Here is a 27,705-nt window from a genome sequence, read left to right on the forward strand (position 1 = left end):
CATGTGTCCTGAGGAACAGTGTTGTTTTCGTCGACTAATACTAAGACGAAAAGTGTTCGTCGACTACCTTTTTTCACTGATTTGTTTTTTCTTTTTTTATAATTTTTATCCCATGATTTTGTAACCCATTTTTCACCCCTGTGTCAATTATCTAATGTGATCCTGGGCTCTACACACCCTCCACCAACCTAGTCCCCATATGGGGGACATGGGGAGAGCAACAGACTTGAACTCATGCTTCCTTCATGCCTGAGTGTCCAAGTTGCTCCTTTACACCTGACGGGGGAGTTTCCCTGGTTGGACGTAGCGCGTGGAAGGAACACGTTATTCCAACCAGTTCCTTTCCCCTCCATCAGGCGCCCCGGCTGGCCAGGGGGAGGCAGTTTAGAGACCAGGATTACTGCATGTTTTTTGTGAGGGTACCTACCCTAGGGGACACGGGGAGAACACACTCTGAAAGTATACTGAAGACCCAGTGGCAAACAGTGGTTGGAACCCATTTTTGTAGTAAATATACCATTATCATAAATAATTGAAAAAGGAGAACCCCCCCCCCCCCCCCCCCTCACCAAAAAAAATAAATTATATAATATATATATATATAATATATATATATTAAATACGTTTTTAATTCATATGTTTTTTGTATGCTTGGGTCCCGGGGAGACGGCAAAATGTGTTGGGTCTCGAGCTGAAAACGGTTGACTGGTGAAATTGTAAAGCGTAGGCCTAAACCCTAACTTACCAAGAAAGTGCAGCTGAATATCTTAACCTATTTACACCTGAGGCCGATTCTAAAACAATCTTCTAAGTTTTCTGAAAATGGGTTAACAGCTAATTCACTAAAGTGCATTTCACAACTGCCTACCGTACCGTACCGTACCGTACCGTACAGTACAGTACATGCATACATGTGTCAAGATTTAGAAAAGAAAACCGAGACGAGACAAAAAAATATCTACAGCATATCATTTTAAAATGCACATTTACATGAGCAATTACTAACTAAGGCAACTTGTGAACAGATGCATACACAACGGTGCCAATCCAAAGCCAACCCAATTGTAAAAGTGGAGCACAATATATTCACCCACCCCCCCCTGCCTAAATCTGTCGGGTGTAAACAATGAATTCCATTGGCAAACAAGAAAAAATAATGACACTATGAACAACAAAACGGTGCATCAACAAAAACAGAACAAAAAAAAAAAAGTGCAGTGAATGGTGATAATACTATACGATGGGTTTGGTGATACTGTGACTGTGTGTCCTCACTCCTGGAAAGAATCGAATAAAATACTTCCAAATAGAAGTCCGTTCATCAAATAGTTAAATAGATAAAAAATCCCTCAAGGCCATCGTTTCATTATAGGCCATTTTGCATTTCCAACAAACCTTTTTTTTCTTAAAAAAAATGTTTTGTACAAAAGGCAACATGTATACGCAAAGGGACAACCCCCTTTGTCAAGAGTTTGAAATCACAGTACAAGCTTGAGGAATTGGACTCGTTTCTATATGTGCCTTTTCACAAAAAAAAAAAAAAAGGCAGATGTAGTCGGCGAGGACCACACAACAGGGCGTGGCGACTCTCTCGTTTTCTTGGAACACTTTCAGATGCTGGGGCGACGACATCCCGCAAAAACACACAAGACAAGCTCCGCACGTCACCTCCTGAACGCCTCCGCTGGGGGGCACTTCGTCTAGAGAAATAAACCTGATGCATCGCTACTTTGGAAGCACCGAACACGCTGCTCCATTGCATAGTAAGAAGTCCAACGGTAGACACTTCCCCCGTCCTGCTTTTACACAAGGTTTCCCCCGATAGCGTGAATGTCCACTTTTTCCAACACACTGACGCACGCGTGTGCCGAGCGCATCTTTAGTCGCGCACACAAAACCCCCAACGCGACACATGAACAAGACATTCTTCTTTGGCTATTGTTCGGGTTCGACGTTGCAGCCGACAGAGGGGGAAAACGGGGACTGTTCAGCTGCGGACAGGGGGTGGGGGGTGTCGGATCCAGTGACGGGGACGAAAGAAGACTCCAGCGGGCGCTCCAGCGTTGGTCCTAACTGTGGTGCTGCTGCTGGATGAGGCCCAGTTTGGTCCTGAGGCTCTGGCAGTAGCCAGAGAGGCTGCGGTTCTCCTCCAGCAGCTTGCTGTGCTCCTGGACCAGGCGGGACGTGCTCTGTTGCTCCCTGTTGTCCTGCTCCAGCTCAGAATTCAGCTCCTGTCTGGAGGAAAATACTTTTTTATATATATATAAAATGGTAAATGGTGCATTTATAATAGCGCCTTTTAGGGCTTTAAGCAACTAGTCAACTATTCAACTAGTCGACTAGTACATTTTCTATTTTGTAGGCCTCAAGATCAGGTAGATTATAGTTATAGTCACCAATGTACACAGTTTTAAATGTACAAATATTTTTATTTTATTTTTTATTTTTTTTACATAATAGGTAGTTAAACTAGTCGACTAGTAAACTAGCCAACTAGTCAATATAGTAAAAATGACTAGAAGTGAATGCCCTAGCGCCTTTATCCAAGGCGCTTTACATAGATTGTGCATTACATTCACACACATTCATAATGTCCCAAACCTCCCCTTAAGGTCTTCCACTGCTGGCCTGCTCGCTTTGCCAAAAAAATGGCAACTAAAAAAAATACGGTGAAGCAGCTTTCTGCTTCTACGGGCCGACGGCGTGGAACAAACTCCCACTGCACCTTCGACAGGCAGCCTCTGTAGACATTTTTAACCCATTCAGGCCTGACGTCGAATTTAAAAAAAAAAAGTTTTCTAAATCATGAAAATTTTCGGAAAGATTTGAGGCACATTTTAACGATTTTTTCAAAAATAGCAGACCTACAAGTTCATAGCGCGCCACTCGGTGGCGCGCTATGAGCTTGTAGATCTGCTATTTTTCAATAGCTAAATTATAATATAATGTTTAAAACACCAAAAGGGGTTCCTGCCCAAAATGGGTTAATGGTTAATGTGGTTAAACGCTAACGTGACATGGATGTGTTCCAGGTCTCAATGGATTAAAGCACAGCTCAAGACCCACTTCTACACTCTTGCTTTTAATTGATCTTTACATTTTTTTGTAAAGATCAATTTTTGTTATTCATGTCCTCCACTGTATTGCATTACTGCTATTATCTTTTATGTTGTATGCCTTGCTTTTCTTTTCTTTCTTTCTCCATTGCTCTGTAAAGCACTTTGAGCTGCATTTCATGTCATGAAAGGTGCTATACAAATAAAGTTTTATTATTATTAATTTTTACAGAGATTGTGCATTACATTCACCCACTCACACACACACACACACACACATTCATACACCGATGGCGGCGGAAACCATGCAAGGCACCAACCTGCTCATCGGGAGCAATTAGGGGTTCAGAGTCTTGCTCAAGGACACTTCGACACTAACTCTGGGGGGAGCCCGGGTTCGAACTGGGAACATTGCCGTTCCCATCCAGCCACTCTACCCCTGAGCCACTGCCACCCCACATGAGAGAGAGAGAGAGAGAGAGAGAGTAGAGTCAGAGTTCCCACACATATTTTCCAATGAAAATTCAAAACTTTTCCAGGATATTTAACCCAATTTCCAGGACTATAACAATCAGCGGCGCAATAATGAGTCTCTTCCAGCTGGGCGTCTCTCACCGTTCCAATCATGCGCTGCAGCTACACAGGTTGGTGTCATGAGACAAAGGAACAGACCTACAAGCTAACTAGAAAAAGTGTGTGTGATGTTTGGCAAAATGTTTAGGAGTAATATAATCATGTTTTGTGTGTGTGTGTGTTTGTGTGTGTGTGTGTGTGTGTGTGTGTGTGAGACACAGCTTGGCCTGTTGTAGCGCCACCATGAGGCTGATTTGAAAATTGTCAAGTGGCATTTTTTCCTCAGCCTAGTGGGAATATGCATGCACAGTTTCACCGAAATCGGACGCTGCGTTGAGTAGTTGTGGCGATTTGTACAAAACAGGTACCAAGCGGGCTACTCCTGAAAAGTTTAGAAGCCAATCGTAGGCAATGAAGGTGGATTACATGACTATGGAGAGCATGTGTACCGATTTGCGTGAAATTTGGATAACATCTGAAGGAGTAATATTAGAAAATGTGTTTTACATATGTCGGCCTCCTGGTGGCGCTATAAAGAGCAGATGGGAAAAATTCCAGGCAAAGGTTTTTCCTTGGCCTCTAGGGAGTTGGCATACAAAGTTATCCACAAATCCGTGCAGTTGGAGGTAAAAACACTTTTCGGCCAGTTATAGCGCCACCATGAGGCTGAGTTGAAAATGTTCACGTGGCATTTCTAACCTCGGCCTAGTGGGAATGTGTGTGCGCTATTTCACGGAAATCACACGATGTGTTCATGATTTGCAGCATTTTGTTTGAAACTGAACACTCCTGCGAACTTTGGAAGCCAATCTTAGCCAATCAGGATGGAGTCTGAGAAATCTGAAAGACCCGTTTGGTTGAATGGCTGTAGAGAGACTGTGTACCAAGTTGCGTGATGTTTGGACAAAATCTGTAGGTGTACTGTCCAAAAACTTGTTTTGCACAAAGCGGCACCCTGGTGGCGCTATAACAGGCCATTCTGGAAATTTTGGGGCAGAGGTTCATCGTTGGCATCCAGGGAGTGTGTGTGCAAAATGTGGCATCGACCGGGTTAACAGTGCCGGAGATTAGCTGTTCACAGACGGACACACGGACGGACACACGGACACACGGACGGACGGACGGAGTGCAAAACATACTCTCTCCCCATGCCTTCGGCCTGGTGGAGACAACTATGCATCACGCTGAAGCCAACTGTGAGCTTGTAGCTCTGTCCATTTTGTCACGCCCTGTATACATTATGCTGCAATCACGCAGCCAGTTCAGAGAAAAAATAATAATTTTGTTACAAATGTGCGTGTAACAAATTATTGGAAATGTTTTATATTTACAAAATATATATATATATTTTTTTTTTCTTCAGTTGAGTACATTTTTTTTCCAGGACCCTTGATAAAATTCCACGACCTTTGAGAAAACTTTTCCAGTACTGGAAAAAGTAATTTCTAATTTCAAAACCTTTCCAGTAATTTTCATGACCGTGGGAACCCTGTACAGTGTAGGGGGGACCCTGTACAGTGTAGGGGGGGCTAATTAGATGTGGTGTGATTAGCTGGATTCTAGAAAATGGATAAACCCCTAACCTCACAGGAAGTCACTGGTTAGTTTTAACCTGCCACGGGTTAGTTTTAACCTGCCACGGGTTAGTTTTAACCTAGCCTCGGAAACCCAGACGTACGGAGAAAAATAAAAGTCTGGGACCGAGTCCACTTCGGCATAGAGTAGCGCAAACGTCGATCACTCTCTGCTGATTTCTGATCGTCTGCACCTTTGTTAAATTGATACACACACACACACACACACACACACACACACACACACACACACACACACACACACACACACACACACACACACACACACACACACACACACACACACACACACACACACACACACACACACACACACACACACACACACACACACACACACACACACACACACACACACACACACACACACACACACCTCTCTCGCTCAGTCGCTCTAATAACGGATCACTACAGTATAATTATATGACTATAACACGCTCACCACTTGTAGTTTTGGTGTGGACTCCGCCTTGGAACAATATGTAAAACGATATCTTTAAAAGGTTTCATGAAATTTATTTTTCAATTTTTCACTTTTTTCTTTTAGGTTGTATGGCATCAATTGCGTCCCACACAACCTGGACTTTGAACACTCAGTGGATTTCCTGTGGTCTGGGGTTTTCTCTGTGCATTCTGAAGCCTTTTGAGCTGCAATGAAAACAGGCAAACAGGCCTCAACAGTGACATCTGCTGGCAAATTCCTATGTCATATATGGGATTAGTGGACTCTTACCTCACAGTCCACAGGCAAATCAGAGCACTTTGTTTGAGCCAGAAAACCCCCAGACCACAGAACATCTACTGAACGTTAAAGATGGAGTGCCACGATGTTTTTCCACCCTAAAACATGATCATCAGGTATTACTATAATATAAGCGCCACTCGGTGGCGCGCTACGAGCTTGTAGATCTGCTATTTTTGAGTGGTGCAAACCACTCCAACAACTGGCTTTGTACCCGTGTTTGTTCGTACCAAAAAAACGAGCATGGTTACTATGGTTAGTATGTGACGTCACTGACATTACGTCAGACCACAGCTGATCAGGCTATATAAGACCTTGCACCACTCAGTTCACACGGGTGTGATTTTTCAATAGCTAAAGCATAACATGATGCTAACACCAAAAGGGGTTCCCGTCCAAAATGGGTTAAGGCACACAGCATTCGTACATCCTTCTTTCTGGAGATGACATTTGCGTGAAGTCACAACAATTATGCAATACTAGGGTAGTATTCGACTTACTTCCTCTGAACGAGAAGGGCGATCTCCGTCTGGACTTTCAGGTATTCCTGAGCCATTCGGCAGTGCTGCTCAAACACAGCCATGGACTCCTTGGAGTTTGGACAAGGAGCCAGTGGCTTGAAAGGAGAGAGAGAGAGAGAGAGAGCCACAGTTCAGTCAACGCTAGTAAATGAACCCATTTTGAAATCCTAACATTTTTTCTGAATAACCTATGTTTCTATGCTCAACCTTTTTCATGTCAAGGACCCCCAGAATTCTCTCTATTGGGCCACGGACCCCCATCTCAAAATATGTAGTTCCAGGGACCCCACAGATATTTTAGTTAAAAATGTTCGCTCTGAAATATATATTCAATGCTTTGCGACACATTTAACGATTTTTCAAAAATAGCAGACCTACAAGCTCGTAGCGCGGCACAGAGTGCCGCACTACGAGCTTGTAGATCTGCTATTTTTCAATAGCTAAATTATAACATAATGTTTAAAACACCAAAAGGGGTTCCCGCCCAAAATGGGTTAAAAAGAGGACCAGCATAGCAGTGTTTTTGTCATCCGTCTATGATCACATGATCATTATGGTAGATGAGAAGTAGTAAAAGAACACTCAGAAGTGTTATTTACAATTTAGGCATTTAGCAGACGCTCTTAATCCAGAGCGATTTACATTAACCCATTTTGACCTGAGATTAGATTCTAAAAATGTCTGACAGTTTTCTGAAAAATCACACCCGTGTGAACTGAGTGGTGCAAGGTCTTATATAGCCTGATCAGCTGTGGTCTGACGTAATGTCAGTGACCATAGTAACCATGCTCATTCTTTTAGGTACCACGTACAGGTACACGGGTACAGACAAAGCTGGTTGTTGGAGTGGTTTGCACCACTCAAAAAGCTTCTATGTTTCTGTGTCAGTCATTCTTCGATTTTTCAAAAATCACACCTGTGTGAACTGAGTGGTGTAAGGTATTATATAGCCTGATCAGCTGTGGTCTGACGTAATGTCTGACGTAATGAAATCACACCCGTGTGAACTGAGTGACCATAGCAACCATGCTCATTTTTGAGTGGTGTAAACCACTCCTACGACTGGCTTTGTTAGTTTACGTGTCTGTCTGTCTGTGCTCAAAAAATGAGCATGGTTGCTACGGTCACCCAGTTCACCCGGGTGTGATTTCATTACGTCAGACATTACGTCAGACCACAGCTGATCAGTCTATATAAGACCTTAAACCACTCAGTTCACACGGGTGTGATTTTTTTGGTACGAACAAACACGTGGACACGTGGACACGTAAACTAACAAAGCCAGTTGTTGGAGTGGTTTACACCAGTCAAAAATAGCAGACCTCGTAGCGCGCCACTGCTATTTTTCCACAGCTAAGCATAACATAATGCTTAAAACACCAAAATGGGTTAATGTTCCGGGATAAATGTGAGATTTATGTCTTCACAGGCATTTGTAAAGACATGATGATATTATACAGTATTACAAAAGATGTGATCCGAATCTACTTGCACTCTCAAATCTCTCTAATAACCACAAGTGAATCCGGTTTAATTCCCGTCTCATTCCGATGAATTATTAGTGATGATGATGATGATGATGATTGATGATGATGATGGTAATTATGACAACATGGGGCATTAGTCCTGTGGGGGGGGGGGGGGGGGGGGGGGGGGTCTGCTTAAAAGGTGACGGTCGAGAACGTGTGTTTTATAATGTCCGTCTTCAATTCTCATAAATCATCATGGCCTAATTGAAGGATTCTTCTCGACACTTCTTCACAGTACAACAGGAGTCTACACAAGAATGCTACGAATGGCACTATAGGCGTCACATGGACGGACCGCATCAGAAATGTGGACCTCTATGGGGACCTATACCACGGGTCACGGACAAAGTCAGAGAGAGAAGGACGAGGCTGGCAGCAGGGCACTGCGTCAGGCGTAAATTGACCGCTATGGGAGCCAACCCAGGGCAAAGCCAGGAGGGGAAAGAAGCGTACCACCTATGTTGGACGTGCTGCGGAGCGACAGCTTGGCTGACAACACTGCAGAGCTCATAAGAACCTGATGTTGGATAGGAAACTAACTAACTAATTGAATGATTAACCAGATTCTGTACAAACTGTCCACCAGAAATTGCACATACAGCACTTCCAATTGTAAATAATGTACTGTATACACTTGCATTCTACATGTCTTGTGATTTATGGGGGTGAGCTGTCAAGTTTTTTTTTTTTTCGTTATCAAATGTTTTTTTTTAATTTAAAGGAGAATTCCATACTAGAAGGCTTTCTTACCTTTATTTGTAGTTGTTACGTCCCCACCAAAGAGGTCCAGGTGTTATTTTGTGCAAAAGCGCATTATTGGCTATTTCCCCTACCATAAGCCCTCAATGAATTGCATATGCATCGCATATGCATCGCTCAAAGATACAATTTTTTGTGAATATCCTCTCTTCATATCTCAAGCGGCACACTTTACTACTTATTTCGATGGAAACCCAACCCCCATTGAGGGCTTATGGTAGGGGAAATAGCTAATAATGCACTTTTGCACAAAATAACACCTGGACCTCTTTGGTGGGGACGTAACAACTACAAATAAAAGGTAAGAAAGCCTTCTAGTATGGAATTCTCCAAAATAGCACAACCAAACATGTTTTTCTAGTCAAGTTATACCAATACAGACTGAAAAAAACTATGCTTCAAAATATTTCAAAATATGTTGTTCCAGGGACCTCCCCAGAAGCAAAGATTTAAGTTAAAAACGTTCGCTCTGAAAGAATATATTCAAAGATTTGCGCTACATTTTCCAGATTTTTCAAAAAATAGCAGACCTACAAGCTCATAGCACGGCACTCGGTGCCGCGCTATGAGCTTGTAGATCTGCTATTTTTCAATAGCTAAAGTATAACATAATGCTTAAAACACCAAAAGGGGTTCCCGCCCAGAATGGGTTAAGTGCATCCCACATATCCGCTCTGACGCAGCCTGACGGCGAGTCACGGGTTCGATTCCCGAGGCCGACGGACCTTTGCTTTGCGTGTCACTGCCCGACTCTCTTCACCATTCAATCTACATACTGTTCTATCGAAATAAAAAGGCAGAAAAGCCCCAAATATCTTGGAAAGTGATTAAGACTGTATATTTAATGTACCTGTAGTTGATGATCCAGTGTCAAGTAGGCCATGGGGATGGAGCTGTCCAAGCAATTGACAGCTACTGCGCACGCGCGCGCACACACACACACACACACACACACACACACACACACACACACACACACACACACACACACACACACACACACACACACACACACACACACACACACACACACACACACACACACACACACACACACACACACACACACACACACACGATTCAAGCATGTTATTATCACATGTTTTGATGACTGTGATAATAAATAGACCTACAGCTTTTACTAATGATTAACATTTATTTTGCATAAATCAGTGCTATAGAGCGTCGCAGTCCCGCCTCCTACCCTGGACCAGGAAATGATTCTCCGTTAATTTTCCTCATAGACATTTCAGAAAGTATTTATTTAAAGACGTTTACGCCGCGGACAAAGCCAACTCGAGTCGTGACAAATCATGACAACAAACACAATTTTTTGGGCCGAACAAATAATTAGAAAGAAGAAAGAAACGGCAGGTTACAACACTTTTTTTGTTGTTTTTCATCTTTGTAATTATTTGTTTGGTCCAAAATATTGTTTGTGTTGTCATGATTTGTCACGACTCGAGTTGGTTTTGTCCGCGGCGTAACCATCTTTAAATAAATACTTTAAGAAATGTCTATGAGGAAAATGAACGGAGAATCATTTCCTGGTCCAGGGTAGGAGGCGGGACTGCGACGCTCTATTGAACACCCTTTACGTCTGTGTGTTGTTTCGGAAATATGAAACCAATGGAAAGTAGGGGGAAAAAAACAAAAACGCTTGGGACAAAACCTCTTAACTCCATTGGACCCTCAAACTGTCTCCTAAAGCAACTAACTCCACCACCTCTCCCCCTCTCATGCAAGAACATTCTCAATTTATAAAGTCACAACACCAACTTTGACAAGGCAGTGTTGCTTTGTTTTCCAAATATAAGGTTTTCTTAATATCCTGAAAAGAATTATATTTTTAATTTCCGTAGGAGTTAGGTGGTTTCTTCCCGAGAGCAGAGATATATACAAGTAGTATATTTACATATTATCTTTTAAAGCACAAACTACAAAATCAGTGCACTGTCATGTCTAGTGTAAAAGACTGGATGATTGTCCTCTAGCACCCCTTAGTGGCCTGTTCGGTGCACTGTCACTCTGCCCTGGTGTTACATGGCACCCCTTTTCCACCATGGTGGAACCGGTTCAGTTCTTCAAAAATAGCAGATCTACAAGCTCATAGCGCGGCACCGAGTGTCGCGCTATGAGCTTGTAGATCTGCTATTTTTGAATAATCGTGAAAATGTGGCGCAAATCTTTGAATATATATTCTTTCAGAGCGAACGTTTTTAACTCAAATCTTTGCTTCTGGGGGGGGGGGGGGGGGTGTCCCTGGAACAACATATTTTCAGATGGGGGTCAATTACATATAATTTTGGGGCTCCTTCACATGAAAATGTTTGAGAACGACATAGAAACATGGGTTTTTCAGAGAACTGATTTAGAAGACATTTTGTAGAATCGTCCTCAGGTCTAAAATTGGCTAATATGGAACCAGTTCGGAGTGTTTCCACCGAAAATGAATTGGTTTCAGAACCCTGAAATGGCTGTCGGTTCCGTGATAAGGTTCCAAGTATTTTTTGAATGGAACCAGAAGCAAAGTTATTTTGGCGCCATAATGGACGTCTATTAAAACACATTTAGACCTGAGCTCGATTCTACAAAATGTCTTCTGAATCATGACAGTTTTCTGAATAACCCTATGTTTCTATGTCAGTGCTTCTCAACCAATTTTTCAACAGCTAAAGTATAACATAATGCTTAGAACAACCAAAAGGGGTTCCCCTTCCAGAATGGGTCAAGTCATTGACAAAACATGGGAGTGAAACTCAAGCATAGCATGAGGTCACAGCACGGGGTGCAAAAAGCCAACTTATTTTGCCTTTTTTGAGGGGGGGGGGGGGGGGGGGGGCGCCGCTAGCCCCGCCCCCCTATGTATAGCTTTGTGCGTCTGTGCGTTTGCACCACGGAATGTTGATTACCTGATTGGCTGAGCACGGAATGTAATGTAAGATGATAAAGAGCGCCCCTCACCTCACACGAGTGTGATTAAAAAATAAATAAATAAATGACGTCCCTATTGGAATGAAATGTGATGTATTTTTCTTTTACCGTGCACTCGAATAAAGTTCTGTGTGGTTTAAAAAAAAAACGCAGCAGCATTAACCATTCAGGGGCGGGAACCCCTTTTGGTGTTTTAGCGATTGAAAAATAGCAGATCTACAAGCTCGTAGCGCGGCACCGTGTGCCGCGCTACGAGCTTGTAGATCTGCTATTTTCTTTTTACCGTGAAAATGTGCGGCAAATCTTTGAATGTATATTCTTTCAGAGCGGGCGTTTTTAACTCCTATTTTTGCTTCTGGGGGGGGGGGGTCCCTGGAACATCATACTTTCAGATGGGAGTCCGCGGCCAAATACATATAATCCTGGGGGTCCTTGACATGAAATAGTTTGAGCACCACTGATATAGAAACATAAGGGTTTTTTTTCAGAAAACTGTCACGATTTAGAAGACATTTTGTAGAATCTGGCCCCTCAGTCCTAAATGGGCACCGAGCCCCCAAAAGTCTGACGTATAGCAGTGCTGATTTTGGCAGCAACATTTAGATTTTAGTTTTAGTCATAGTCTCTCGAATAGCTTCCATAGTTTTAGTCACATTTTAATCACCTGGAATGTGTTGTTTTAGTCGACTACATCTACAGTTGATTTAGTCGACTAAAATGCATTTTGGCGGGCCTTGATGCCGTCGTAAGGACCGTTTTTACACTTGCCGAAAATAGCCGATCTACAAGCTCGCAACGCGTCGCAGCGAGACGCGTTGCGAGCTTGTAGATCAGCTATTTCCAGCATGCAACCAAGTGTAAAATGACTTATACCGGATCACTTGTCCACTAGTCCCTTCCTAACATTTTAGTCTAGTTTTTATTTGGCGACGAAATTGTCAGTACATTTAGTACTTAATTTCAGTCGTCATACCTTAGTTTTCATTTCGTTTCCATGTAGTTTTCGTCAGTGAAAAAAGGTAGTCGACGAACATTTCTCGTCTTAAGTTCCTGTCGACAAAATCGACACCGACGTATAGGCGTCCTGTTAACGGCGTCATACACACACACACACACACACGTACCTGTGGGACTGACTGGCCTCCTGAGCTCCGATTGGTCGGTGACGGTGGGGGCGGGCTGTGCGGGCTGAGCGGGGCTGTGGGAGCGCCCCGGCGGCTGGCCCTCTACGCTGGGCACTCTGGACACGTTGGTCCGCAGCGTGCCCGCCGTCTAAAAACACAAAACATTTACACCCATTTAGACCCGAGGACGATTTTACAAAACAATGTCTTCTAAATCCTGATGTTTCTATGCCTGGAACTCACCTATGCTTTTTATGGCATAGGCAGCTCCCGGCAGGATCCGCCGGGAGAAACTATGCGCAGCTGCGCGACATGAGACAAATTACTTAGAGAGACAGAGAGAGAGAGAGGAGTGTGTGTGTACATGTGTGCGTGTGTGTGTCAATTTAACAAAGGTGCAGACGATCAGAAATCAGCAGAGAGTGAGTGATGTTTGCGCTACTCTATGCCGAATTGCAGTGGACTCGGACCCAGACTTTTTTTTTTCTCCCTGGAAATAAAAACGTCTGGGTTTCCGAGGCTACTATGTCAGTTGTTCTCAAACATTTTCATGTCAAGGACCCCCCCCCCCCCCCCCCCCCCCAAAAATAAATAAAAATAAAATAAAATTATATATATATATATATATATATATATATATATATATATATATATATATATATATATATATATATATATATAATGGCTCTTTAGCACCCCGTGGTTTTGATTCTAAAGACGTGCAAGGCATAGAAAGTTCGAAGCACTGTTTACTACTTTTCGTTGGTTCATTATTTTCTAAAAACAAACAACACACAGACGTAAAGGGTGTTCAATAGCACTGGTTTATGAAATAAATAAACACATCTAAAACCTCAAAAATGGAGTTGGGTGGTTTCCTCCCGAGAGCAACGGCAGAATACCGCATCTACTCTAGTGTGTATGCATGTATCAATTCATGTCAACAATAAACATCTTTCTACTGTTTTGCTTGTCCTTTCAAATGTCTGCCGACATGATGAATGTGCACCAGAGGCCTCATTCACACCTAAAAGACACCCGTCTTGTCCGTGTCTTGTGTCTTGTCTGTGTTTAATGGCCGCCCCCCAATGCATTTCCTATAGAGCACCGAAGTCTGACGTCACTTTCAGTAGAGGGCGCCAATACACAGGTTCATGTATTTTTGTATTTGCAGTGAAATCTCCATAGTGCGATTTTAGGTCGCTTCATATAAGAACTGTGTTTGAAAAATAAACCGACCACCACGGCCTTTCTGTGCGTCGTTAATGATGTCCATTCATATTTGATACAGCCAGTTTCTGGAGAAAATGGAATTAATGTGGCCGCAAAAGCCTTGAAACTACATATGAAGGCAATGTCACTGCTAATATACGTCACGCCCAGCTGTCAACACATTGCGTTCCTGAGATTCCTCGTTGACGTAAGCTCAGCTGGTGGTGACTCGACTCGTACTAACCACGAAACATTAAATATCAATAAACCCGGAAATGTAGTCTCTGGGTTGTTTGACTCTATTCTAACGCTTATTTTGTTACTCTTTGGATATATTTGTACATTTCCACTTTCAGTCGATGCTTCATATCCATATGAGTGAAAAGGCCGGGGTGATCGGTTTATTTTTCAAACACAGTTCTCATATGAGGCAATCTAAAATCCCCCTATGGAGATTACAATGCAAATGTGACGTCAGGACTTCGGTGCTCTATGGAAGTCACATGGTTTGACCAAACATTTTTGTTTGATGTGGGGGAGGGGGGCAGAGCACCAGGTGACTTCCATTGGAAGGGGGGGGGGGCATTAAACACGGACAAGACACGGGTGTCTTTTAGGTGTGAATGAGGCCAGAGAGTGCAGTGCCTTAAGGCAGTGTTTCCCAACCTGTGTGCCGCGGCACTTTACTGTGCCGTTTGATGTGTCCAGGTGTGCCGCCTGATTTGACCGAAAATAACACTAACCCTCCCCCGAAAGCAATCGTTGTTGTTGTCACACGTCTAACCATTAGACGTGCGATAACAACAACTACGGAACAATAGACTCTAACGACCCTCGGCCATTGAAATGTTAATGCTAAAGAGATGCATCCAGAAGACGCTACATTTCGCCCCCTCCAGTAAGACTGGAGCGCACGTAGACAGCAGACACATACAGTCCTACATGTCCCGACCCAAACAATGAGGAGGTAAAGTAAACGTGACGTTGTTGTGATTAAACATAATGTGCCACGAAAAATAGCTGTCCAAGTGTCCATACATGATCGCCTCGTTCGGCGACCAAAATCCTCCACAGAAGCGCAGTGATGCCTGATTTATTCTTCGTCGTACACGTGTTCCATGCTGAAAATGGCTGATTTACAAGCTCACAACGCGTTGCGGACGCAACGTGTTGTGAGCTTGTCGATCAGCTATTTTCAGCACGTGGAAATATGCAGGCTGTGAGAACTGAGACCCTTCACAATAAAAGCATGCAGCTTTCACAAGTTGGCCCATAATAAAGCCAAGGAAAAGGATTAAGAATTAGGTGGCATTTCACATTGCATATGAGCTATTTTTTTCTCCAAAATGTATTTAAAAAAAATATATAATAAGGAATTAATTTGGATAATGGTAATGGAGATATTGTAAAAGTTGTCACTTTATTAAAGGTATATTCAGTGATTTGACTTAATTCAAATATCACTTGTTTTTTCTTTTTTTCTGGATAATCCTCCCTACTATAGAGTGTGCTGACCATATAAGGAGTTCCTCCCTGTCCCCAGTGAGCCCCTGGGGTCAAAAAACCCTAGTTTCAGTTTTGGTGGCGGGTGGCAAAGCCTTCATCCAATCAGGATGAGAGGGGCCTTCCTCCAATCATGATCGAGTGGGGGCAGGCCTTGGTGCACATGCTGTTGGCCTGTTGCACTTCCCCCCCACTGTAGAGCGTGCATGTGCACATTTTGTTACCGGGGCGGACTGGGTGGTTTTCCAAATCACCCAAATCACTGAATGCTCCTTTAATCCCCCAAGGTTTTTTTATTCAAAAAAGTCTAAAATAAATGAACTTTCCCAACACTGTGTGTATGTATATATATATATATATATATATATATATATATATATATATATATATATATATATTTACACACACATACATACACATATATATGTATATGTATAGGCCTATACACCGTGTATCTAGATGTGCCCTGAGATTTTTAGGCTATGAAAAGTGTGCCCTGGGACAAAAAAAGGTTGGGAAACACTGCCTTAAGGTTTGCGTGGTGTTGTTTTAGGAATTCCAACAGCAAACCCTGGCCGATAAACACGTCTCTCGCACCGTCGATAAACGAGCAAATGCCGTAATCATTCCATCACCCACATGCTTTGCACATTGCCTTCCATCCACGGCCTAGGCCAGCACCGTGTCATACTTTGGCTCGCGGCCAAAGAAAAGAATGCCATTTGGCCCGTCAGCATTAGGTAATAGTTTCTTAGATATTAAGCCTGACATCTGTTAGCCCCATTTAGACCTGAGCACGATTCTACAAATGTCTTATAAATCCTGACCGTTTTCTGAAAAACCTATGTTTTTATGTCAGTGGTTCTCAACCTTTTTCATGTCAAGGACCCCCCAGAATTATATGCATTTGGCCGCCGAGCCCCATCTGAAAATATGTTGTTCCATGGACCTACAAGCTCATAGCGTGGCACTCGGTGGCGCGCTATGAGCTTGTAGGTCTGCTATTTTTCAATAGCTAAAGTATAACACAATGCTTAAGAAGACCAAAAGGGGTTCCCGCCCAAAATGGGTTAATACTTGCATGCCCTGGTAAAAAAAAGCTAGTAAGAAAAACGGACATTTTGAAATGCCCCCATTTGCATCCGTTGTATCCGGTATTCCGTTTTGCAAAACACACTATACCTTTGAGGGTTTGAACTGCAGAGGAAATTTGGCCTCGATGCTTTTGAGGGTCTCCTCTCTGTTCCCAAGCTCCATGTCGCGCTCGCTCCTGTTGCTGTTGATGGTGCATTCAGCATAGGAGTCTGTGATTGACCACAAGAGTGATTCACATTACAACAACGTGTCAACGGTCTTACAGCATGGTACCGCAAAACCCATTTAGGCCCGAGGACGATTCTACAAATGCCTTCTTAAATCTCGATGTTTCTATGTCAGCGGTGCTCAAACATTTTCATGTCAAGGACCACCAAAATTATATATGCCCCCCCCCCCCCCCCGAGAAGCAAAGATATGAGTTAAAAACGTTCGCTCTGAAAGAATATAATATAAAAATCTGCGCCACATTGTCACGATTTTTCAAAAATAGCAGACCTACAAGCTCGTAGCGTACGAGCTTGTAGACACATTTCACATTTTAGTCATGTGGAATGTTTTAATGTTAGTCTAGTTTTAGTCGACCAAATATAAGATTTTAGTCGACTAAATCTACAGTTGATTTAGTCGACTAAAATGTATTGGCAGGCCTTGATGCCGTCATGATGACTGATGACTTATACTGGATCTCTTGTCCACTAGTCCCTCAATACATTTTAGTCTAAGTTTTTATTTGTTGACGAAATTGTCAACATATTTATTCTTACTTTTAGTCATCGCAGCTTAGTTTTCAGTTAGTTTCCATTTCGTTTTCGTCAGTGGAAAAAGGCAGTCGACGGACATTTTTCGTCTTGGTTTTAGTCGACGAAAACAACACTGACGTCTATATACCTGTGCTGGTGGCGGACGAGGAGCCACTTCTGTTGGCCGAGCCGTGATGGGGGATCTGCAGGGGCTCGTCAGAACCCGGGAAGTACTGTGGAGGACAAAGCAGAACCCATGATGGAAGTACTGTGGAGGACAAAGAAGAACCCATGATGGAAGCATAGAGTATAAAGAAGGATAGAGACTGAACCGGCACAAAGCTCACATGTTCTCCCCGTGTCCCCTAGGGTAGGTACCCTCACATTACAATTTACAATTTAGGCATTTAGCAGACGCTCTTAATCCAGAGCGACTTACAATAGGCAAGAACAAAAAGCATGGGAATACATCACATATGTAACAAAATGCATTTATCGCGAAACATGCGTAAGCTAAGACCGTTCTCCCCGTGTCCCCTAGGGTAGGTACCCTCACATGTTCTCCCCGTGTCCCCTAGGGTAGGTACCCTCACATGTTCTCCCCGTGTCCCCTAGGGTACGTACCCTCAAATGTTCTCCCCGTGTCCCCCTAGGGTAGGTACCCTCACATGTTCTCCTGCCCGTGTCTCCTAGGGTAGGTACCCTCACATGTTCTCCCCGTGTCCCCTAGGGTACGTACCCTCAAATGTTCTCCCCGTGTCCCCTAGGGTAGGTACCCTCACATGTTCTCCTGCCCGTGTCTCCTAGGGTAGGTACCCTCACATGTTCTCCCCGTGTCCCCTAGGGTAGGTACCCTCACATGTTCTCCCCGTGTCCCCTAGGGTAGGTACCCTCACATGTTCTCCCCGTGTCCCCTAGGGTAGGTACCCTCACATGTTCTCCCTGTGTCCCCTAGGGTAGGTACCCTCACATGTTCTCCCCGTGTCCCCTAGGGTAGGTACCCTCACAAAAAACGTGCAGTAATCCCGGTCTCTAAACTACCTCCCCCTGGCCAGCTGGGGCACCTGATGGAGGGGAGAGGAACTGGTTGGAATAACGTGTTCCTTCCACGCGTTACGTCCAGCCGGGGGAAATCAGGCATTATAACGCGTAACATAAATGAATCAGACACGTCTGAACTGAGTGGTGCTGTTGGGGTGTCTGACTATTGGTTGTCTGACTATAGGCTAGCAGACTATTGGCTGTCGGACTATTGGCTGTCGTACTATTGGCTGTTGGACTATGTAGATTGTAGACTGTACTGTTCTGCCTCCCATCATGCACCTGTGCTACACTGTAGTCTGTACTGCACTGAGCTCTGTGCTGGTGTCACACCAACAACTCAGCTTCCCATCATGCACCTGTGCATGTGCTATACACTGTAGTCTGTACTGCACTGAGCTCTGTGCTGGTGTCACACCAACGCCAACAACTCAGCTTCCCATCATGCACCTGTGCACAGTGTGAAGCTCAACAGCGCCACTTTGTCACCTGTTGGTGGTACTAAACACACACATTGCCATTCCTTGGGAGTGGCTCTGCACTACCCAACAAAAGAAAATACATTTTTTTGTCAACCAAAATCAACGTACCTTCATGAGGTGGCTCATGGTGTTCTTCACCTCCTCCATGGCGGGCCTCTCGGCGGGGTCTTTGTCCCAGCAGCGGCACATCAGGTCCTCGATGGGCTCCGGAAGGTCTTTGATCAGCGGGGGCCGAGTGCCTGCAATAACCCATGTAGACCTGAGGACCATTCTACAAATGCTTTCTAAATCCCGACAAGTTTTCTGAAAAACATCATGTTTTCTATGTCAGTCGTTTTTTCAAATGACAGTGACAGTGGCAACACTGACAGTGTTGCACTTGATGCACAAGGTTTCTCATATTTGTTGCTTGTGGCCGAATTGGTTCGACTCCAAACTCACTCCAATAACAAACTCACTCCAATCACAAACTCACTCCAATCACAAACTCACTGCAATCACAAACTCACTCCAATCACAAACTCACTGCAATCACAAACTCACTCCAATCCAATCACAAACTCACTCCAATCACAAACTCACTGCAATCACAAACTCACTCCAATACAATCACAAACTCACTCCAATCACAAACTCACTGCAATCACAAACTCACTCCAATCACAAACTCACTCCAATCACAAACTCACTGCAATCACAAACTCACTCCAATCCAATCACAAACTCACTCCAATCACAAACTCACTGCAATCACAAACTCACTGCAATCACAAACTCACTCCAATCCAATCACAAACTCACTCCAATCCAATCACAAACTCACTCCAATCACAAACTCACTGCAATCACAAACTCACTCCAATCACAAACTCACTGCAATCACAAACTCACTCCAATCACAAACTCACTGCAATCACAAACTCCCTCCAATCACAAACTCACTGCAATCACAAACTCACTGCAATCACAAACTCACTCCAATCACAAACTCACTGCAATCACAAACTCACTCCAATCCAATCACAAACTAACTCCAATCACAAACTCACTGCAATCACAAACTCACTGCAATCACAAACTCACTCCAATCACAAACTCACTGCAATCACAAACTCACTCCAATCACAAACTCACTCCAATCACAAACTCACTCCAATCACAAACTCACTGCAATCACAAACTCACTGCATTCACAAACTCACTCCAATCACAAACTCACTCCAATCACAAACTCACTCCAATAACAAACTCACTCCAATCACAAACTCACTGCAATCACAAACTCACTGCAATCACAAACTCACTCCAATCCAAGCACAAACTCACTCCAAACACAAACTCACTGCAATCACAAACTCACTGCAATCACAAACTCACTCCAATCACAAACTCACTGCAATCACAAACTCACTCCAATCCAATCACAAAATCACTCCAATCACAAACTCACTGCAATCACAAACTCACTGCAATCACAAACTCACTCCAATCACAAACTCACTGCAATCACAAACTCACTCCAATCCAATCACAAACTCACTCCAATCACAAACTCACTGCAATCACAAAATCACTGCAATCACAAACTCACTGCAATCACAAACTCACTCCAATCCAATCACAAACTCACTCCAATCACAAACTCACTCCAATCACAAACTCACTGCAATCACAAACTCACTCCAATCACAAACTCACTGCAATCACAAACTCACTCCAATCACAAACTCACTGCAATCACAAACTCCCTCCAATCACAAACTCACTGCAATCACAAACTCACTGCAATCACAAACTCACTCAATCACAAACTCACTGCAATCACAAACTCACTGCAATCACAAACTCACTGCAATCACAAACTCACTCCAATCACAAACTCACTGCAATCACAAACTCACTCCAATCACAAACTCACTGCAATCACAAACTCACTCCAATCACAAACTCACTCCAATCACAAACTCACTCCAATCACAAACTCCCTGCAATCACAAACTCCCTGCAATCACAAACTCCCTCCAATCACAAACTCACTGCAATCACAAACTCACTGCAATCACAAATTCACTGCAATCACAAACTCACTCCAATCCAATCACAAACTCACTCCAATCACAAACTCACTCCAATCACAAACTCACTCCAATCCAATCACAAACTCACTCCAATCACAAACTCACTCCAATCACAAACTCACTCCAATCACAAACTCACTCCAATCCAATCACAAACTCACTCCAATCCAATCACAAACTCAATCCAATCACAAACTCACTGCAATCACAAACTCACTCCAATCACAAACTCACTCCAATCACAAACTCACTGGAATCACAAATGCAATCACAAACTCACTGCATTCACACACTCACTCCAATCACAAACTCACTCCAATCACAAACTCACTCCAATCACAAACTCACTCCAATCACAAACTCACTGCAATCACAAACTCACTCCAATCCAATCACAAACTCACTCCAAACACAAACTCACTGCAATCACAAACTCACTGCAATCACAAACTCACTGCAATCACAAACTCACTCCAATCACAAACTCACTCCAATCACAAACTCACTCCAATCACAAGCTCACTCCAATCACAAGCTCACTCCAATCACAAACTCACTGCAATCACAAACTCACTCCAATCACAAACTCACTGCAATCACAAACTCACTCCAATCACAAACTCACTCCAATCACAAACTCACTCCAATCACAAACTCACTCCATTCCAATCACAAACTCACTCCAATCCAAATCACAAACTCACTCCAATCCAATCACAAACTCACTCCAATCCAATCACAAACTCACTCCAATCACAAACTCACTCCAATTACAAACTCACTCCAATCACAAACTCACTCCAATCCAATCACAAACTCAACTGTCACGTAGAAATCCTCACTTTTACCATCTACCTCTCAACTTCATCCTACTAGCATGACTGCATCAACAACATAAAGAGCAGTTTGGTTTGGACCAACCAAAATAAACATTATCCGGTGTGTGAGATGGAGTTACTGCTCAAAATGGTCTTTTATCAAAACACTTTTTTTATGGTAACGCACAACAAAGACCCACAGCTTTAAAGTCAGCATTGAGGCTATACACCTGCAATAGTTAGCGTCCCACTTGTGGCCTGAATCACGATCCATTTTATACCATATTTGTATCGTAGGAGGAGAAAATGATCTCCACAAACTGTCAACCCTTTCACGCCTAAAGCAGACGACCATACGAGTATCCAACCAACATCTACTTAGCCGGTGTAAACGGGACAACTTGGCAGTCATACGTAGGGAGAAAGCAGTGGGAACACATTGGACATGTAGCAGGGCAACGTCATCACCCTTCACTCAGTCCTCAGTGGGAACACATTGGACATGTAGCAGGGCAACGTCATCACCCTTCACTCAGTCCTCAGTGGGAACACATTGGACATGTAGCAGGGCAACGTCATCACCCTTCTCTCAGTCCTCAGTGGGAACACATTGGACATGTAGCAGGGCAACGTCATCACCCTTCACTCAGTCCTCAGTGGGAACACATTGGACATGTAGCAGGGCAACGTCATCACCCTTCACTCAGTCCTCAGTGGGAACACATTGGACATGTAGCAGGGCAACGTCATCACCCTTCACTCAGTCCTCAGTGGGAACACATTGGACATGTAGCAGAGCAACGTCATCACCCTTCTCTCAGTCCTCAGTGGGAACACATTGGACATGTAGCAGGGCAACGTCATCACCCTTCTCTCAGTCTCAGTGGGAACACATTGGACATGTAGCAGAGCAACGTCATCACCCTTCTCTCAGTCCTCAGTGGGAACACATTGGACATGTAGCAGGGCAACGTCATCACCCTTCTCTCAGTCTCAGTGGGAACACGTTTGACATGTAAGCAGGGCAACGTCGTCACCCTTCACTCAGTCGCGCGTGGCCAGACTGTTGCCTCTCGCAAATTTTTCAAATGCTTCCGTCATACAGGCCGGAGCAAAACGGACCCTCTGATCATGAGTACAATATAAAACGGTATGACCCGTTTTGACCTGAGATCAGATTCTAAAAAGGTCTTCTACATCCTGACAGTTTTCTGAAAAAGCTATGTTTCTATGTCAGTCGTTCTTTGATTTTTCAAAAATAGCAAATCTACAAGCTCATAGCGTGCCACTCGGTGGCGCGCTATGAGCTTGTAGATCACAAGAAAGCACATGTAGCTTGCTGCTCAGCAGAGATGGAAATGGAAGAATGAAATGTAAAGATATTTTTTTTAAATATATTTCCGTGAACGGAAAACGGCCAGCTTCATTTACTCGGATTTCGGGAGGTGTACGGCCTGGCCAATCAGCAGCAGCTAGAGGCGGGATAGCTGCTGCTGATTGGCCAGGCCGTTTTGTGGCCGGGCATCATGTCTGCCTGAGAGTTCACAGATGGGAGCACGAGGGGGGAACCCAGTGTACTCTCTGCTGCCCCATCTGGCGGAGTCAGGTTATATATATATAGCATTCGGAGAGATGGTGGAATATCTGTCTGGCTACGCGAGAAATACCCTTCACTGGACATCAGACGGTAAATGTACAAGAGGCTGACCCAAGAACACCAGGCATAGGACAGGCACACGTACATTTCATTTCTTTTTTTTTTAATGTTTTTATGGAGGGACAGACAGTAGGCTGACAGGAAATGGGGAGAGAGATGGGGGGGAAGACATGCAGTAAAGGCCGTCTGGATCGGGAGTCGAACCTGCGGCACACTGCCAGACTGGATTACCAGCCAAGGTGCCTGGACCGCTGAGCCATGGCCCACACGTACATTTCATTTCTGTCCGACAGCAACGATACAAAAGGCATGTCTGTGAGACGGTGTTGCCGGGCCTGGGGCCGTGGCTCAGAGGTCCAGGCACCTATAGGCCTGGGGCCGTGGCTCAGAGGTCCATCCTGGGGCCGTGGCTCAGCGGTCCAGGCACCTATAGGCCTGGGGCCGTGGCTCAGAGGTCCATCCTGGGCCGTGGCTCAGCGGTCCAGGCACCTTGGCTGGTAGTCCTAGTCTGGCAGTGTGCCGCGGTTTCGACTCCCGATCCCGGCGGTCTTTTGCTGCGTGCGTGTCGTCCCCCCCCCCCCCCACCCCCCCCTCCCATCTCTCTCCCCATCTCCTGTCAGCCTACTATCTATCCCTCTATAAAAAAATAAAATAAAAAATAAAGGCAAAAGCCACAAAAACATGAAAAAGAAGGTGTTTCTGACCTCGGTGCACAGCCCACATGATGCAGAAGGCGGAGCCACCGATCTCATCAAAGGGCTTCCTCCGAGTGATCACCTCCCACAGGATGATGCCCCAGCTGAACACGTCACACTTCTCACTGTAGTTACTGCCTGTGGGTGACACACACACACACACACACACACACACACACACACACACACACACACACACACACACACACACACACACACACACACACACACACACACACACACACACACACACACACACACACACACACACACACACACACACACACACACACACACACACACACACACACACACACACACACACACACACACACACACACACACACACACACACATTTTTCCAGTGTAGTTTCTGCCAGGAAAGACTGCCGTCTACTGCTGTTCACGCGCACACACACCTGTTAGCACGACACGTTTCGCCATATTCGTATTCGTTATTAAATAAGTTGATGCAGTAAGTTGTCCGTCTCTGTTCCCTAGAGTGAGCAGTCCCTTCCTAACTAAAAAACGAAAAATAGAATTAAAAAAACATTTTAGTTAACTGAAACTAAATAAAAACTAAAAATAAATTAAAAACGATAACTAAACTGAAACTGTATTGTGTGTTCACAAAACTAACTGAAATTATAGAAAAAATACCCTTAGTTATAGTTTTAGTTTTTATAGTTGTAGTTATAGTTTTTTAGTTTAAAAAACTATAACTAAACTAAAACTAAACTAAAACTAAGCATTTCACCAAAATAAAAACTAAATAAAAACTAGCAAACCCGCTCTAAAAACTAACTAAAACTAACTGAATTAGAAAAAAAAAAGCCAAAACTAACTAAACCTAAACTATAATGAAAAAAAAAAAAACTATTATAACCTTGCTTGACACAAAAAGGAAAAATAAACCACTAAAGAAAATGGGAGAGGCCGCATTCGCCTTCTATGCACAAAAACTATGGAACACAATTCTTCAGGAAATCAGAGAGGCCAACTCCATCAACATCTTTAAACAAAAATTTACAACACCTCTTTAGCACCTCCCATAGCACTTTATAGAAGGTTCCCCGGTACTGTGCTTATTCTCTCAAATACCTTAGACTTAAATTAATAAATGTTATTTTCATGATCTTATATGTATGTCTTTTTTAACTCTATGCTGCGGGCTCTGGAACGCACTGCCTTTCACCATCAGATCTGCCCAGTCGATCGGTGTTTTTAAATCCCTACTCAAAACCCATCTGTTCTCCCTTGCTTTTAATTGCTCGAGTTCCCTTTTCTACTTATTATTGTTGCTCTTTGTACGCTATTGTTTTTTTTTGCCTTCAATGTCATGTTGTATTTTCTATTTTTATTTTTTCTTGTTCAGCACTTTGGTCGGCCTTTGGCTGTTGGAAATGTGCTTTATAAATAAAGTTTGATTGATTGATTGATGCCTGACCTTTTATTCCCCTCTTATTGATGATTATATGCATACTATGTGGAGTGTCTGATATGTTATGACCTAACTGTAAAGTACCTGATTTCTGTCCTGCCTGTGAAGCACTTTGAACTGCAACTCTGTATGAAAGGTGCTATATAAATAAAGTTTATTATTATTGGAATTATTTTTCACTTTTTGAGATTTTGAGATCTATTAGCTTGGATTCCCCATCGATGATATCACTGGTGGACAGGTTTCTGAACGGCACACAGCACTCCCATGAGACACAGACTGAGTATAGGATTTGTTTTTTGTCAGCCTAACTTTCTGCCTTGTTCCACCCTGGTTCCGCCTTGTTTATGTTGAATTTGCTAAAACATCTTTTTGGAAAAAACAAACATGCCCAGTCACAATGCTGCACCTGTGATGTTCTTTTTTTTTACTGACATCAAGTTAAAAATAATAATTGAATGCACAGAATATCAATACGAAGCAACTGAAAAACAAAAGCTACTGAAAAACACCTTATTTCAATGGCAGTGGATGGAGAGAAAGGATTTTTACCATCTCTCTCTCTCTCTTCTCTCTCTTCTCTCTCCCCCTCCCCCTCTCTCTCCCTCTCTCCCTCTCTCTCTCCCCCTCCCTCCCTCCCTCCCTCTCCCTCTCTCCCTCTCTCTCTCACCTTCAAACACCTCCGGGGCCATCCAGGCCGCGCTGCCCTTAGTGTTGGTCATGTGGGTCTGGTAGTCGCACGCCGTGCCAAAGTCACAGATCTTCAGCACGGTGCCGCCGGCCACCAGCAGCAGGCTGCAACCAACGGGTACATTACATTTCAGTGGTGTGGGGGATAAAAGTACTCGGGTATAAGTACTTTGGTATATGTCAATCAATACTCAGTGGTGTGCACAGACATTTAGAGGGGCAGGTGCTCAAGTGAAAAAAAGGGCACCTTGTGCAGCGCGTGGAACCGGCCGGTTGCCTTAATAGTGTGAGATTTATAGATTTCGGGGCATAAATAATATATTAGAAGCTTTTTATCAAGAATTGATTAATGTCACCATGGACCACATACTGTACACTTTTTTTCTTCAAAAAAAAGGCACATTGCTGTGCAGAGAGGGCAAGGGCAGGTGGTGCTCCAGCACCCCTAGTGTCCATCTGTGCACGCCACTGTCAATACTGCAATGCAGAAATACTCTGTTACAAGTACAAAATAATTCAAAAAATATCGGCATTAAATTGTACTTAAAAGTACCAAAAGTACAAAGTATCCATTGTGCAGAATGTCCCATTTCAAGTTTTCAAATGTGTAACAATCTTTTTGAAAACAGCAGATCTACAAGCTCACAATGTGTCGCATCGCTACACATTGTGAGCTTGTAGATCAAAATCTACAAAGTAGCTAAAGTAACTAAAGTTTTCAAATAAATGTAGTGGAGTAAATGTACAATAGTTGGATCTGAGATGTAGTGGAGTAGAAGTAAAAGTACTGGAAATTGGAAATACTCAAGTAAAGTACAAATACCTCAATATTGTACTTGGTTTTTTGTTTGGTTTTATTTTTCCTTTAATATCTTTGTTTTTTTGTAATTGTTACTCTGTTGAGATGAGATGAGATATACTTTATTAATCCGAGAGGGGAAATTGAAGTAGTTTCTGTAGCTGTCAATTTATTTCTTATTTTGTAAAAAGAAAAAAGAAAAGAAAAAGAAAAACATCTAAAACTTCAATTCTATACTCAATATTCCACTTTATGCCATGTTCCAGACCCACATGAACGCACTCAGGGTGCCGGCCCGATTCCGGCGAGCCGCCCCACGTCCGAAACGGTTGAGAAATGACAGAGTTACCGTGTGGGGGTCCCTCTACTGTACCCTCTACTCAGTCTACTGTACTGTACTGTACTGTACTGTACTGTACTGTACTGTACTGTACTGTACTGTACTGTACTGTACTGGCACACCTGAAAAAAACTAAGCTATGATGACTAAAACTAAGACTAAATACACTGATAATTTCGTCAACAAATAAAAACTAGACTAAAATGTTAGGAAGGGACTAGTGGACAAGAGATCCAGTATGAGTCATTTTACAATTAGTTGCATGCTGAAAATAGACG

At 43.4% G+C, this 27,705-nt stretch overlaps 1 protein-coding gene across 2 annotated transcripts in view; it reads right to left on the reverse strand.

Annotated features, from left to right (window-relative positions):
- Window positions 1-962: 962 nt before the first annotated feature.
- The window catches only part of LOC306942259 (mitogen-activated protein kinase kinase kinase 7-like), a 38,197-nt gene continuing 11,454 nt past the window's right edge, over window positions 963-27,705 (reverse strand). Inside the window, exons 6-14 of one of the 2 annotated variants that reach the window (XM_079528061.1) lie at window positions 26,269-26,393; window positions 24,167-24,295; window positions 19,018-19,148; window positions 17,535-17,619; window positions 16,731-16,852; window positions 12,834-12,981; window positions 9,626-9,687; window positions 6,467-6,582; window positions 963-2,235 (exon numbers count right to left, since the gene is read on the reverse strand). In XM_079528061.1, coding sequence (XP_079384187.1) covers window positions 2,070-2,235; window positions 6,467-6,582; window positions 9,626-9,687; window positions 12,834-12,981; window positions 16,731-16,852; window positions 17,535-17,619; window positions 19,018-19,148; window positions 24,167-24,295; window positions 26,269-26,393 — 1,084 coding nt within the window. In that variant the 3' untranslated portion in view covers window positions 963-2,069. Of the gene's footprint in view, window positions 2,236-6,466; window positions 6,583-9,625; window positions 9,691-12,833; window positions 12,982-16,730; window positions 16,853-17,534; window positions 17,620-19,017; window positions 19,149-24,166; window positions 24,296-26,268; window positions 26,394-27,705 lie in introns of both variants that reach the window. The other variant, XM_079528060.1, reaches the window with a different exon arrangement.

The sequence above is a fragment of the Electrona antarctica genome, assembly GCF_951216825.1.
Source record: "Electrona antarctica genome assembly, chromosome: 18".
Lineage (NCBI taxonomy): Eukaryota > Metazoa > Chordata > Actinopteri > Myctophiformes > Myctophidae > Electrona > Electrona antarctica.